The sequence below is a fragment of the Erpetoichthys calabaricus genome, chromosome 9, assembly GCF_900747795.2.
Source record: "Erpetoichthys calabaricus chromosome 9, fErpCal1.3, whole genome shotgun sequence".
Lineage (NCBI taxonomy): Eukaryota > Metazoa > Chordata > Cladistia > Polypteriformes > Polypteridae > Erpetoichthys > Erpetoichthys calabaricus.
The window spans coordinates 149472838-149489280 of NC_041402.2; the positions used below are offsets into that span (position 1 = coordinate 149472838).

The window sequence follows — 16443 nt, forward strand, 5'->3', positions numbered from 1 at the left end:
TCTGCATCCGTAATTGATGCCAGAACTACTAATTGCCACACTTGATCCACGTCCCCGTGATAAATAATAGAAGCGTGAGGCAGCTAGGAGGGAAAGAAAAAAGAACGGTAGGTTATTAGAGAAGAAGGAAGCAGGACGGCGAAAGCTGGTGAGAGAGAGCGAGGCAGCTGGGAGAGGCGAGCCCGAGTGAGGTATTTGGCCAGCACCCGAGGGCTGACGGTAGTGGTCGCTCCTGCTGAGCGCTTGTTTGGAGCAGGAATGACAGAGAGAAAGGTGGCTCGCCACAGCGAAGGCAGCAGAAGTCGGGGACTTGGGAAGTGGAAGCCCCAGTGTGAGTGTCCTGGTCGTTGGGGAACTCAAGTTTCAGTCTGGGTGAGCAGAACCAGAGCCAGGGATTGGAAAGGCCACCAGACCAGAGAAGTGAAGAAGGTCAGCTGCATGTAGGGTGACTCCCCTGGCGCATAGCCTGGATGGGAGAAACAGGGGAGTCACCAGTAAAAGAATACACCGGGCTTTGTTTTAAAAGACTGCTTCCAGCCATTGTTTTAACCTCATTTTTAAAGGATTTTTTCTAGTGTGTTTTTAACCTCCACAATTCACTGGGTCTTACGAATTATTTATTTATTTATTAACTTTGATGCACTGCACTTTAATTTGGACACTTTGTTTTTGGTTTGTTGATTTTAAATAAAAGCACTTTTGCACTTTTTGCACCAACCCCTTGCTTCATTGTTGTGCCTCACTGTCCAGCTCATCGGTGACATTACCGATAGTGTTGGGTTCAGAGCTCCCAGAGCATGGAGCAGAACCCGCAGCGTCACAAATGAGCACCTATGAAGACTAATGCTCTGTGAGGAGTCTTGTCTTTAATTCAAAAATTTCATTCCCATGTCAGCATGTTTCCCTGTATGCACTGTTCTGATTTTCCAGAAGTATTCATTTAACAATATTTTAGCAAAAAATGCATTCGTTTTCCCAGTTTGAGCATTCAATAGGTAGACTCGATTTGTGTCTCCATAGATGCCCATTCTATCAAGAAAGTTTGTTCTTGAAATTTGAAATAATTTTTTTTTCTTGGCCACCACTACAAACTACATTGGGTAGCTACTAAAAATACCATTTTGGATGTAGTTTTACTTTAAAGAATTTTTGACTCTATGTTTTTCCTAAATCTATCACATCTGATACTCTGACTCAGTTTGTTTCTGATTTCTGCCAATATTTTTACTCCAAGATCAAATGTAAGGTTAATTTGACCTTAGGTTATCACAATAACACCAATGATCAAACTGAGAGAGAGTTAATCAAGAATCAATTGACTGATTATTTTACTAATTTAAGCACCATATGGAGGTTAGCTCAGGATAACCTGACATCAGTGGAAACCTCAGCTAAGAGGTATGTGGGCTGCACAAGAAAGCCACCCTCAGAGTAACAGATTATGCAGATGATGTGACTTGTTACATGAGATATTCACCAGAAGGTGAAATCTTGGTAATCGGCTACAAAATGTATTGGTCTGTATGTTGTTATGAAGTGTATTGGTCTGGAGACATATCAACTGTCTTTACCAGCTCATTTAAAGATCAATCCTACATTTCATGTTTTGTGGTTAAAATCTGTTCTCATGAGCCCTATTTTTTGAATTCATTCTCCTTCACCTGTGGAACTGTAGGGTTAACAAGAATATGAGGTACCAACAATTTTAGACACCTGTCATTGAAGGTCAACTGTATCCTGTTTGACTTATTACATTGGATATGTCTTGTGGATTACTCCTGGGTTCCTTTTTGTGATATACAAGAAGAGAAATTATTGACATTTTTCATTCTTGCAATTCTTGAAAAGAAAGATAACCATGAACAGAATATGTGCCTGTCTGTACTCTGTAATCTGTACTCTGTCATGAATTTGGGGCTTGAAAAAAGGTGAATTCTATTCTGCCTAATCTTGATATTTTATATATTCCAAAGCAATGCCCAGCATTTATATGTAAGCTGCACATATAATAAAGTGCATAAGCCCCCTTAAAATAAACACCCTTTACACACTCTATCCAGGTTTAAATTTTGCTTTGTTTCTGAACCTCCTGGGTACCACATGACCCAGTAGTGGAATAAGCAACTCTGGAAATGTATGATTAAATAACAGGTGGCACAGTAGTACAGTAACTAAGACTGCTGCCTTACATATTCTCTCATCATACTTTAAGATCTTGTACCTGTGCATTATCTGTTTGACATATGCACATTCTCCTGGTGTCTACTTGGGTTTTCCAATAGAAATTGCCGTTTTCCTCCTTCATCCCTAAATGTTTTTAGACTAGCTGAGTTTGTAAATTTCAAACCGGCCCCTGTTTGGGTTTATGTATGAGTGGATCCTGTGATGGACTAGCAGATGTACCACATGGCCTTGAATTGAATTATGTGGCTTATGTTATTTAGTTTAATATGTTCACTTCAGTTCCTGAACTAAATAGGAGATGCCACTGACACAATACATGCAGTGGGTTCAGAAAGTATTCAGACCCCTTCACTTACTGCACACTTTATTGTATTGTAGATTTAAATTTAAATTGATAAATTTGCTATTTTTGTTAATCAAAAAAGTTTACAGATTTATCAAAAATTAAAAAAAAATGCTCTGGTGCATCCTGTTTGATTTAGTTATCCTTGAGATGTGGCTAGAGTTCACTTGTGGCAGAATGAATTGATTAGACATAATTTAGAAAGTCACCCACCTCTCTGTATATGAACCCATAATTCACTCTATATGTCAGGACAAAAACCAAGGCATGAAGTCCAGGAATCTTTCTGTGGACTTCTATGATCAAATTGTGGTGAGGCATATATCAGGACAAGGTGATAAATCTATTTATAAAGCTTTTCAGCATTCACAGGAGCACCATGGCCTCCATAATTGTGAAATGGAAGATGTTTGGCACCACCAGGACACATCCTAGAGCTGACTGTCCAGCCATTCTGATTAACTGGGCAAGATGGTGACCAAAAACCCAATGGTCACAGTAACAGAGCTTCTGCTAAGGTCAGAGAACCTTGGATAATTATCTTAGCAGCATTCCATCAATCTGGTGTTTATGGTGGTGTGGCTAGAGGGAAGCCACTCCTGATTAAAAGACATATGACAACCTGCTTATCAAATGGCATTTAAAGATTCTCTGGTATGATGAGACAAAAATTGAACTCTTTGGGCAGAATTCCAAGCACAATATGTGGCAAAGAACAGGTACTGATTATAATCTGCCTAATTGTGGTGAAGAATGATGGAAGCATGGTGGTGGCAACATCATGCTGTGGGAGTACTTTTTAGTGGCAAGGCAGGAAGACTGGTCAGAATTGGGAAAAGGATGAATATAGCCAAATACAAAGTGGTTCTTGAAGAAAACCTGCTCTAAAGTGTTTTCTCAACCCTTAGCATACAGCCAAGAAGATGTCAGAGTGACTTCAGGACAAGTCTCAAACTGTCCTTAAATGGCTCAGCCAATGCCCAGATTTAAACCCCATAGAACATCTGTGAGTAACCTGAAGATAGCAGTTTGCAGATGTTTCCCATCCAAAGTACTAGAACTTGAAAGGATCTGTCAGGAAGAATGGGATAAACTGCTCAAATCCAGGTGTTCAAAGCTTGTAGAGACAGACCCCAGAAGCCTCGAAGCTGTAACTGCTGCCAAAAAGGCTTCTACAAAGCACTGAAGTAACAGTCTGAATGCTTATATGAATATAGTTTGGAACCACAAGGACTTTTTCTAGACCAAACTAAGTAACTGGACAAGGCAGCCCTTGGTCAGGAAGGCGACCAGTAACACATTGGTCACTCTCTGCTGACATGGCAGAACCAGTCAGAAGAATGGTCAACTCAGCAGCACTGCATCAATCAGGTGCATATGACACCTCACTTGGAGTTTGCCACATAGCATTTAGAGGACTCTGAGAGCATGAGGAAAAAATATCTTGTCTGATAAAGCAACAATTGAACTGTTTGGGCAGAACTACAACTTTCCTGCCAATTACCATCCCTATGGTGAAGCACGGTGGTAGCAGCATCATGTCATGGGGGTACTTCTCATTGGCAAGGACAAAGAAGACTAGTCAGAATTGAGGGAAAGATGAATGTAGCCAAATACAAAAGGTCCTTAAAGGAAACCTGCTCTAGAGTGCACACATCCTCAGACTAGGGTGACATGATAGTGACCTGAAGCATATAGCCAAGATAATGCTGGAGTGGCTTCTGGACTAGTCATTAACTGCTTATGAGTGGCTCTTCCAAAGCCAAGAGTTAAAACCTATAGAATATCTGTGGAGAGACATGAAGATGGCAGTTTACAGACATTGTCCATACAATGTAATAGAGCTTGAGAGGATCTGCCAGAAAGAATGAGATAAATCCAGGTGTGCAAAGCTTGTAGAGACTTATCCCAAGAAGGCTTGAAGCTATAATTGCTGCCAAAAAGGCTTCTTCATAGTACTGGAGTAAGGGACTGAAAACTTATATGAGTAAATTTGCAAATCTTTCTGTAAACATGTTTTCCCTTTAACAGTGTGTATTACTAAGTGTAGGTTGATGGGCAAAAATGGCAAATTTGTCCATTTAAATTAAATATACAACACAATGAAGTGTGCAGAAAGTGAAGGTGTCTGAGTACTTTCTGAATCCACTGTTACTTAATATATATTCGCTTCAAAGACTTTCTAAAGCTTTCAGGTGGAATAAGTTCAACAAACAATAACTGCTCTTAAAAACACTATTACATAGGAGAAAAGACGATGCAGATTATCAGTTAGGCACTGCTATTACCATAAGTGCAGCATAGTGATGTTAAATTAGTGTAGTTGTGAGTTTGGTAACTTTAAAGTACAGTATGCAGATTCTGTATGAACTTTATGTCTGTACTGCCACAGCTGTTCAGCCCATATTATTTTCAGTAGCCATAAGCCACCACACTGTTTTCACACACGATTTTTAAATGAGTTATGCAAAGCTAACTCCAAAACCTATTCAAGCAAGTAAGGCCAAGTAGGGCCATAAACTGTAATGAACAACAAATGTAAAGAGAAAAAAACCCTCCAAAAGTATTTTTTTGAAAATAGCCAAGAAGAAGAGGGCTTTTCACTTTGGATAAATCTATCTATCTATCTATCTATCTATCTATCTATCTATCTATCTATCTATCTATCTATCTATCTATCTATCTATCTATCTATCTATCTATCTATCTATCTATCTATCTATCTATCTATCTAAAACAGAAACCAAAGGATAAAGATTTATGTAAGTGGCTTGACTCAATAACAAATTATGAGAATTTGGAGAAACAGTACTTCTCTCATCATTTTCTTAGCCAAAAATGTATATTGTATCTTTCTGCACAATATTTGTGTAAATATTAAATGAAAATACTTATTTGTATGCCAGCCTAAACTCAACAGAGAGAATGATGTGAAAAAATGTTCAGTTGATATTACATCTATTTAGTGAACAGACATACTAATCAAAAGCCACTTACAGAGTGTAAGTGCAAATATTAGGGCAGCAAGATTCACATTCTGGGTACTTAGATATATCTAGTTAAGTGTAGAGTATATGAAGAATGAAAAGTGCATAAATATTCCAATGATGTGTACAAAAATACAGAAACAGATGAAAAAATCCAAATTAGAGATATAAAGCATCGTGGGTTTTAATGATAAAATTAAAATATCTTAATAGAGAGAGGTTATCCTGGAAATGTAGTGCAAGGCCCAAGCATCAATGAGTAGAAAATGTGCTGTGTTTCACTTGATATTTAGGATGTGATTAAAGGTTGCAATTTCAAAGCAGGGACTTGGCTACAGGTGGGCAGTGCCCATCCAAAAGGGTTGTCCACCCACCAATTGAAAAATCAGTAAAAATAAATTTTACCTTATTTGGCATTTAGTTGTCCTCCCTGCATATCCAAGTGCCTATGCCAGGACGACATCATAGTAACACCATTAGAATAGACACGGAAAGCCAATGCAATTCATTTGTCCATAAATCTTGAACTTCTTTAATCCATCTCAGTCTGAAATTATCCAGACAGTATGAGACACAAGGCATGCTAATCCATCAGAGGGCTGAACTAACTTATATGGGGCCAATTTAGAGTCACCAGTTCACTTCACTGTTTCTTCACGCCCATCATGAAGGCATTTACTGTGATAAGAGCTCAAACTAATAGTTGTTAGCAAAAGGTCAGAAGAACAGAACACGTAATGTATATATGAAGTGTGTAGAAAAAGTAATTAGCAGTCAAAATTAAAGTAAAGAAATTAAGAGTCATAAAAGAAGAAAAATACCATATATTAAATTTTGAAGTATTTCTCCAGTCATCAACTATGATGCTAATTTATTAAAGAGTATAAAGAAGAAGATAAATCAGATTGGTCTGACTGGAGTGAATTGTTCAAAGTTCCTGCTGTTTTCACAGTTTACCTACAGTATGATCATCCTATTCATCAGTTTCTTTGTGTTAGGGATGAGTTCAATGTGTTCCCACCAGAGGGCAGCAACATGCAAATGAGGCAGGCTTTAAAATGGACTCCCGTCACTGCTTTGAGGTATAAACTAATTGCACCCTACAAATTCAGTGATTTAGGAAAGTGGAATGAAACAAGTATGACCAACGCTTATTACACACTTAACCAATTGTTACTCAGTTTTTTCTCCTCATTATTCAAATGTGAATTTAAACCTAACACTTTTTAAACTTTGACTTCACTATTTTGTCAATTGATCAATTGTCATGTGGTAACTCATTCATTTGACTAATGTAATAAGTATTGTTATGTACAATATAAATATTATATTTGTCAAACCCACTATATCTAATTAAGAGTCATGGGAGGCCAGAGCCAACCCTAACAACATCAGGCTTGAGGACACACACAACTTTGGATGGAGCAATTGCAAGATCCACTAGCACAAAAAAACACACACCCTGTAGAAATACCAAATTAATGTAACATACAACTCTTTAAGACATGAGTGTAAAACTGATCATCCATAGATAGATCCATGACAACATGCAGAGAATATACAAATTCAGCACAGAGAATGAATATCCATAGGATTTAAAACCATGCCAACATTAAATATTCATCCATCTGTTTTCTAAATACACTTATCCAGAGTTGGGTCATGGGGAAGTCTACTACAGTAAGATTCTGGTGCAAGACAGGTGCACACACCAGGGGACCAGTTTTGCATCACCAGTCCACCTAACCTGCATGTCTTTGGATTGCGGATATTACAGTAGAACAAGCAAATGCCACGCAGTGAGGACTAAAAATATGAACTCCAGTGTCCTTGTTGTGAGGCAGTTGTCTACCATTGCGCTAAATATTTATAGACCACAAGGAAGAACTGCAGAAAGTTCATAAGCTGTTTGGATAATGTAATGTATTCTTTTTTAAACTTCTTTTTTAACAGGAAGTTTTTCTCTTACTGCCAAGCCCAAAAAATCAGCTTTACATCAGCTTACTAAAAGGCTTTTGAAAAATTACAGCAAAGGAGTGCGACCAGTCAACAACTGGACAGAGGCCACAGTAGTTTACATTGATTTCATCCTTCAATCAGTATTAGATGTGGTAAGAATAATGCAAAGCCTTATTTGACCACTAGAGGGCATGCATAGCCTAGGAAAATCACTGCCGAAGACAAATGTAGCCTCTCATAAGAATTAACCAATGTTTAAGAATGCTTAATTAATTGAATTTTCTATCTATCTATCTATCTATCTATCTATCTATCTATCTATCTATCTATCTATCTATCTATCTATCTATCTATCTATCTATCTATCTATCTATCTAATACAGAAACCAAAGGATAAAGATTTTTGCAAGTGGCTTGACTCAATAACAAATTATGAGAATTTGTAGAAACAGTACTTCTCTTATCATTTTCTTAGCCAAAAATGTATATTGTATCTTTCTGCACAATAGTTGTGTAAATATTAAATGAAAATATTTTTTGTATGCCAGCCTAAACTCAACAGAGAGAATGATGTCAAGAAATGTTCAGTTGATATTACATCTATTCAGTGAACGGACATATTTGAAGAAAGAGATCAAAGTTATGAAATACACATTTACACTCTTTCTTAAGTTAGAAAATACACCACGATTCTAAAAGCAATATCATCTAACTACAAAAGAAAAGGTAAATGTTATTTTACTAATTCATTGTGTTGTTGATCAAACACATCAAAATGGTACATAAACAAGTGTGTGAAGCATTTATAGAATGTAGAATTGCAGTATTTACAGCAATACTGGTGTGGCAGGCAGCTTCATAGCATTTTCAGTACCTTGTGCCCTGGAGGATGTGGCCATTTCTTGCCCAGCCTGAAGGTGATGACAGTCTGACAGCTTAAGAAGCAGGAAAGATTATTCCAGATTCCTTTGTTATCTTTTCTCCCTATTCAGTTGACATTGGCTTTTCAGCTCTTTGTACAAATAGTGCCAGTGGTCATGTTTCAAAGTAAACCCCTTGTTGAAATGCTTCCTTTACTCAGGTATTGATCATACTGTATTCTTATTCCCAGATCACTTAACCGTTATTTGTTGTTATTGGGGTCATCCTTTTCCACCTTGTGAGCAGCCTCTAAATCAAAAATTGATGAAAACATCTCCCCATCTTTCATTTTGAGTGCTTCCTTTCTTCAGGGTTTCATATGCCATGCATTCTTGTTTTCTAGCAAAGAAATATGTTTCCATGTTTACAACAGGCCATATAACTCCAAATAATGGAGACCAATAGAGGTTGGTTAAAAACTTCAGTTTTGTCTTGCTCTGTAGTGATGACTCAGAATAAACTCATGTCTGGGTCCTAAGTTCAATGTGACAGAGGACACTCGGTGTGAAGTGTCACCTCTTGAAGAGGATTTTCATGTTTGCTACACGAACATGGCATTCCTTCAGTGTTAGGCAGCTTGCACAAAGCATTCAATGAAAATTAATATTTTCTACAAGTCATTGAATTAGTTAATCAATCTGTCAACTTATCAGTCAATCAAGCATTCAATCAATCTAATATTGTGCCACTCACAGCAAACACAGTTACAAGGTACTTTATGAAGCATCAAAGAGTACAATTCAAAGTAAATAAAATCATTTAACACAATAATATATAAATAAAGCCAATTAAAAAGAAAGCAAGGTGAATTGATAAAATAAACTGACAATATAGTACTACCACAATCAGTGGTGCATGGCCCGAAAACTATCAATCTTAGTGACGTAGGTTAAAAAATTAATGAGTTTTCTGAGTGTTTCCTGAAAGTCCTTTGTCACTCGACATTTAACGAATGAGTTTAAAGTATTTCTTGGGCTCTTTACCAGCGTCCATGTCAAATAAGCAGACAGTCGAAAACAAAATCATTGATCCCACATTTACTTCAGTTGTTAAATATGCATTATATTGTCACACCAGACATGTGTAAATGTAAAAGAAAGGTGACAAAAGAATCAATTACTATGCAAAAAAACCACAAGGTAAAGAAATTAACATTTCCACTAATAGGTAAAATTAATTTAACCCATTAGTCAAAAATCTACAAATGGACTCAAACTGTGATGTGTTTACCTTGCAAGAAAGAACAATGGTGAGCAGTGATAGGGAAAAAAACAACACTCTACAAAAGAGGAGTTAAAAAAACTTATAGAAAAGGTGACAAAAAATGAAGAAGTGTTGTTTTCCAAAGCTCATGGAAGTCCCAGAGGACAGAATTGCATCTTCCACATACAAAGATTGTACAGCCCGCTCTGCAATGATGTGTGTATTTTGGTGTGCAGTGTTCTGCCTCTTCTCTGCCATGGTTTGGGGACACTGGAGTTAGTAGGAATTGGCAAAAAGGATACCCACTGTCTCCCAGTATCCAGACACCAGCCAATGCACCATCCCTTGTTGTCTGACTCACTTCAAAGTTGGAGAAGACATAAACATCACGTGTACTCCCAGGCCACTTGGCCGTAAGGTCTTTAAAAAGTCCCTGATGGTTGCATATCATTTATACATTTAGAATCAAGAACCCTTTTTAACAGGTATGGATAGGATTAGCAAGGCTGGGAGTATGAATAGGGATGGGCATTCCATTTCATGTGCCTACAATGCCTGCAGTGGCATGAAAACCAATTTTACTGTCATGCAAGTCATTGTATTATTATTATTATTATTATTATTATTATTATTATTATTATTACCAGTAACGGTTCACTGCAGTGAATATAAACTTGACTTGAGCATTCCTAGTTTTCATTCTCTTTCTCTGTATGTTTAGCATTCATTTGCTCAGAGGTTGATGCGCTTGCTGCTTCCTGAACAGCTCTTCTTTTCTCCACCCTAGCGGCCCGCTTCTTCTCTTCTTTCGTCGGCATCTTTTCATGTTAAAACTGATTAGGTCAGTGTTTGTGTTGCAATTACTTAGTACGTTTTCCTTAATTTTTCACTTAAGCTGGCACTTAAGTCTTCAATCTGCCTCAAGAATGATTTAAGATATGAAGAGGTAGTGGAAGTGACGGCGAAGGTGGTAGGGATGAGAATGGCGCCCGTATACATGCACCACACTGCTGCCCTGCTGGCCGCTGCTGAGAGTTCATTATACAATAAAACAAAATAAAAATAAAAAGATGAATAACTTTGGAAGTCAATCATCACCCCAAAAGCGGATAGTAGATGTCACGTAGTATATGTGTACCAAATTTCAGGTCAATAGGTTAAATGGTTTACAAGTTACAGGTGATTTAAAATCCTGGACAGACAAACGGACAGCCACGGTAGCGTATTATATAAGAAGATTATTATTTAATTATTTGGCTAACCTCTTTATTCAAGGCAATTTGCAACATCTGAGATACAATTAATTGCATTTCATTTGTTTTTAAAATTGGAGCACAGGCAGGTGAAGTGCCTTGCGCATGGTCACACATGCACGCACAGATTTTGACACAGCAACCTTGCTAAAGCCATGTACATCACCAACAGTCGGCAGGAATCCACCGGTGACATAGAAACTGAGAGCTGTCAGCAGTTGCTCAGTGGGACTAAGGGCAAAATTTCACTTTTCCCTGCACTAGACCAAGTAGGGTTATTATTTCACCTCTGGGCAGCCTGTATTTCTCTGTTAGTTGTTGATTCCTGAGACGACTCAAAGGGTTTATGTCCTCCCACAAAAGAGCATTTAACCCTGTGACTTGGCTTCTTGGATGGCTCTCCAGTTGAACTACACAGTTCTCTGGACAGCTGTCCATTGTCATTGTCATAACCCTTGTGATTTTATAGGTTGTAACTAATCACCTAGTTAAATCACTATATATGCAAATTATCTATAGGGGTATTAATGCTACAAAGAGCTAATCTATAGCTTACATTATAATTTTATATTGATATTGCAACATCAACCTTTTATTATTATTATTATTATTATTTCATTGCCAAGTAAAACCATCAGTGTGTTTTTATGATCAACTTAGGGTGACAAATAAAGTACATAAAAATAGTGGGATGGTTCACTTGTTAAATTACAAACAAGATTAAGTACTACTTTAGTTACAGCAAGACTTCCATAAGACGCCTGATGGAGCTATGTTGAAAGACCTGCTGAGAAAATTCTAGAAAGTTGTAGCAAGCTGACCTGAAGGAGCAATCACTGAGATAAATATAAAAATTTTTAGATAAGAAAAACAGCATCAGAGATTTCTGTCATCATTGAATTTGAGATGAATCATCCAGTACTTCAACTTTTAAAAAAATGAGTTAAGCCTGCAAACACCTTTCTGCTGTGTTTGTATTTTATTTTTTATTGCCATTGGATCATATTAGCATGTTTTGTTGGTTTTTATTAGACATTGTCAGTTATGGCTAATAGCACAAAAGGGGAAAACTTGGGTTGAACACAATCCCATACGATGGTATCCCCCCAAACTCCCCAAGTATATAGACAGAAATAGCAAACATAGCAAGTTGAACTTTGTCTATCTGAAAGGCCAAAAAACGAGAGCAAAAGAATATGCCACTGGTCCTTTATAGTCTCTGTCATCAGATTCACAGCATGTTCTATGGGTTACAGCTTAGCTCCTCAAAATTATCAGGAATATTGATAATCAGGAGATGTTTGTATCAGTGAATACTAAGCACTGTTGCATAAGAACCTGTTTATTCTAACTCAGAGTTTTAGGAAAAATGATAGATAGATAGATAGATAGATAGATAGATAGATAGATAGATAGATAGATAGATAGATAGATAGATAGATAGATAGATAGATAGATAGATAGATAGATAGATAGATCTTCAAAGGGATATTCATGTGCTCCAGCAGCAGAACAAAAAATATTACAAAAAATAGCTATTACTGTATGTAAGTGCAACCCTAAAATCTATACATACAATATAATAATTATATAATGCAAAGGAATAGGCATTGTATCTGTTATAGTGTGAAGATGGGACTATGGGAAAAGTCATTATATAGTCTGATAGTATTAACAATAGTGCATTTTTAACCGGTCAGTACCAACATCTTCCATTCAATCAAGGCATATAAAACCATCCATATTTTTTGGGCCTTCCACGGATGTGGCTTCAATCCTTATCCTTGACTTACCATGTGACCCTCAGCAATTCTCTTAACCTGCCTGTATTCCAGTACTAAAAAATAATTTCTGAACTTATGTATAGTATACTAATTCAGGATCACATGAATTAATATTTATACAAACAAGAATGGAGATGTCTTTGGTCAGACATGCAAATAATATTTTTGTATAGTTTGTATACATGACATTGTTAATACTACAACTACTACTACATACATGTATTCTGATGCCCGCTTAATCCAGTTCTGGATCGCATGGAAGCTGGAGGATATTCCAGCAGCACAAAGCAAGAAACAGCCTTGTATTGGGTGTTAGTCCATAGCAGGGCACAATAAAACACATAGCCACAATGGGCCAATTTATTTGTTTTTGGGAATTTGGAATAAAACAGGTGTTCCCGAGTTAAAAGATGCAGAGAGGATGTGCAAATTCCACACAGATAACGAATAAGCATGGGAGCTGATCCCAGGATGCTGGACCTCTGAGACAATAGTGCCTCACAGCTCCAGACAGCTGTATTTAAATTCAATAGCAAGCTCTGTATGTGTGGAAGTTGCATATTTCTTCCTGGAGTCTCTCACATCCCAAAATCATGTAGCTTGATTTGATCTGTGAATATAAATTCACTCCATATTAATAATTGTGTATGTATGTATGAGTGTGAACTGTGATGGAAAGACCCCAATCCCAATTTAGTTCTCTCAGGCTCTATATTAAAATAAGCAGTTTTGATAAATAAATGATTGAATGAATCAATAAAAAATAATAGTGTTTCTACAGTATCAGTGATGTACTGTTGTAAAGGCACAACTGTTTTTTTTTAAAGCAAATTGCTTACTTTTATATTCAGAATGTTTGTTTTAGGGATTTTTCATTCCATTTATATATATCCTTTTATATATATTATTCCACATTTATTTTGAAAGAACTTATAAATAAACATATAAAAACACAAATTAACTGAAATGCCCAATGTGCACAAAGATATGCTGTAGGCCCTAAGAGTGCTTCCCACATGACTGTAAATTTAAAGCACAATGGATGCCTGCTGTTCTCACAGCTACTTGCTATTTTGAACTCTATGCACCCCTTACCATAAAACAGCGCATAGCTTATTGCAAAAAAAAAATGTTTTCTGACTCATTCTTCATCTTCCAATATGTTTGTGTCATCACACATATGGACTGAGTTAACCAGTAAATAACATCAGAAACTATGCAACCAGAATTACACTTCTGGCAAGATGCCCTCCTCCATAGCTCACTAATTTGAAGCATCGTCATCATAATCAGCATATTACACCCAACAACATGTTGGCACATTTGTAAGTGTAAAAGAAGGCCGTCTCATACAAACTTTTACTCATCTGCTGCATATTAAGTCTGATGTACCATAGATGACCATCACACGTTCATCAGCCTAGCACAGTGAAGTCTGGCAATCCTTTTTTATTTCTTGGCATGGGTGGTGAGTGCAGTTTTCAGGAAAACACCAAGTGAAGTGGGAAAGTGAGCGATCTTAAAGATAAACATTGATGTGGGCATAGGTCAGTTGAGTCATGAAAAAAAATAAATAAATAAACTGTCCTTTTGCCTTTACAATAAGCTGTGTCTGAGAAGATACTTTGCCCACTATTTGGTCATTTCATATAGTGAAAGGTCAAGCAAAATGACACCTTTTATTGGCTAACTAAAAAGATTACAATATGCAAGCTTTCGAGGCAACTCAGGCCCCTTCTTCAGGCAAGATGTAATACAGAAACTGGAGTTCCCTGTGTTTATATACACCCTAGGACAAGAAACAACAGTGGTAAATCTTTAAGTGAGAAATCTTAAATGTAAAAAATTAATAGACTCCTTCAGGCTAGGGTTCATTTAACAAGAGAGAAGAACAATGTATGGTCAAGATCTTTGGATAAGATAACTGTCCAACAAAGTCTTTAGAAGTTTCAAATGAGTTTTTCAAAACAATGTGGATCTGTAGTCAGGTTGTCTGTGTCAGTCTGAGAGATGCAAGCAATCCTCATATCTGGCCATAAAACTCTTGTCTCTATTCAAACCATGTTGCAATGTGTTAAATCTTAGCATGAGTTTCTCTCTTGCTGTGTTCTGAAGTTGTCCATAAGCACTGTGACTTTAAAGTCCCTCTCACAGTGTCCATGGCTGTTGAAGTGGGCCGCTACAGGAACATCTGTGTTGCCACGTTTAATGTGGAACCTGTGTAAATTCATTCTCTGGCGGAGTGTTTGTCCAGTTGCTCCCACATAGAGTGCCGTGTCAGGACATTTCATGCAGAGAATTAGGTAGACCACATTAGATGATCTGCAGGAAAATGATCCCGTTATGTGATGTTCTAGTCGGCAGTGTGGTATAACTATATGGTCTGTATTATAAATGTGGGCACATGTTTTACATCTTTGCTGTAGGCAGAGAGATGTGCTATTTTCTGTTGGTTCACTTAGGGAGCTTCGGACAATTAGTTGCTGAAGGTTTGGTGGTTGTCTGTATGCCAGGAGGGGAGGTTCAGGAAATATATTTTTCAGTTTTTAAGTGTCATTTCATATACTAATGTAAAGGAATTGCTACATTTACAGGTACTTACTGTGTTTCTCATTTATGAGGCTAGATGGCAAAGGAATTGCAGATGACATAAAACAAACACACAAAAGAAAAAGTGTATAACAGAGCCTGCATTTATGTATGGCTTACATAACTGAGAAGTACTAGGGTGTTGTACCGTGTTAGCCATTATGAATGTAGAGACAAGCCAAGCAAAATGACACCTTTTATTGGCTAACTAAAAAGATTGCAATATGCAAGCTTTCGAGGCAACTCAGGCCCCTTCTTCTTCTTGATTACATCTTGCCTGAAGAAGGGGCCTGAGTTGCCTCGAAAGCTTGCATATTGTAATCTTTTTAGTTAGCCAATAAAAGGTGTCATTTTGCTTGGCTTGTCTCTACATAACTGAGAAGTAAAGATCTTCAGAAATAAAGGTGGAAGAAAATACCCCGTTGTACAGTCATCCTCTGTCATGAAATTGGAACTATGGTAGTGAATTCGACAAGAGGCCCTGAGGGACTGTGATGGTGTGGGTCGGCCTCACGCTACTGGGTTCTTCATGGGAGCCTCTTGAACCCACTAACAGCGATAACGCACCCGAGGATGAGCCAGCGGATGAGGACACAACACACAAAGCAAGTAATAATAATAATAATTAATAATAATTTTTTGCATTTATATAGCGCTTTTCTCACTACTCAAAGCGCTCAGCAATTGCAGGTTAAGGGCCTTGCTTAAGGGCCCAACAGAGCAGAGTCCCTAATGGCATTGACGGGATTCGAACCGGCAACCTTCCGATTGCCAGTGCAGATCTCTAGCCTCAGAGCCACGTGCTCCAGTGCTTTTATTAAAACAAAACAGTGTTCAATAAGGTCAGTGTTAAAAAATGTTCAAAAAATAAATTATCCATAAAAACAAGGTAAAGGTAAAGGTTAAAAACAAATAAATAATCCATTAAAATCAGAGGGTAAAACCAGAGACAATCCACAAAAATTTGAGCCCCGGAGACTGCTCTTTAAAACCCCGCGCCTACTCCCCTTATTCCTTCGGAACTCACAGTAGGCAGAGACGTTGACCGACAGGTGCAGTCAACCTTCATATCCTGGCTCTGTTCTCTGCCACCCTTCCATCTGCGTCTGTGGGGCAACCTGTCGAGCCACACACACCTCTCCTGATGCTCACACTCGGCCCTTGTGTGAGATGTCATCAGTTAGGCCTCCTACTCCCTGGCAATTGCTCAGTAGGAGCGC

The 16443-nt window shown here is 37.6% G+C and overlaps 1 protein-coding gene across 1 annotated transcript in view; it reads left to right on the forward strand.

The window, feature by feature from the left end:
* The first annotated feature begins 258 nt into the window (after positions 1-258).
* The window catches only part of htr3b (5-hydroxytryptamine (serotonin) receptor 3B), an 83654-nt gene continuing 67469 nt past the window's right edge, over positions 259-16443 (forward strand). Inside the window, exons 1-3 of the mRNA XM_028809538.1 lie at positions 259-372; positions 6218-6253; positions 7491-7625. Of these exons, the coding sequence (XP_028665371.1) occupies positions 259-372; positions 6218-6253; positions 7491-7625 (285 nt within the window). The remainder of the gene's footprint in view (positions 373-6217; positions 6254-7490; positions 7626-16443) is intronic.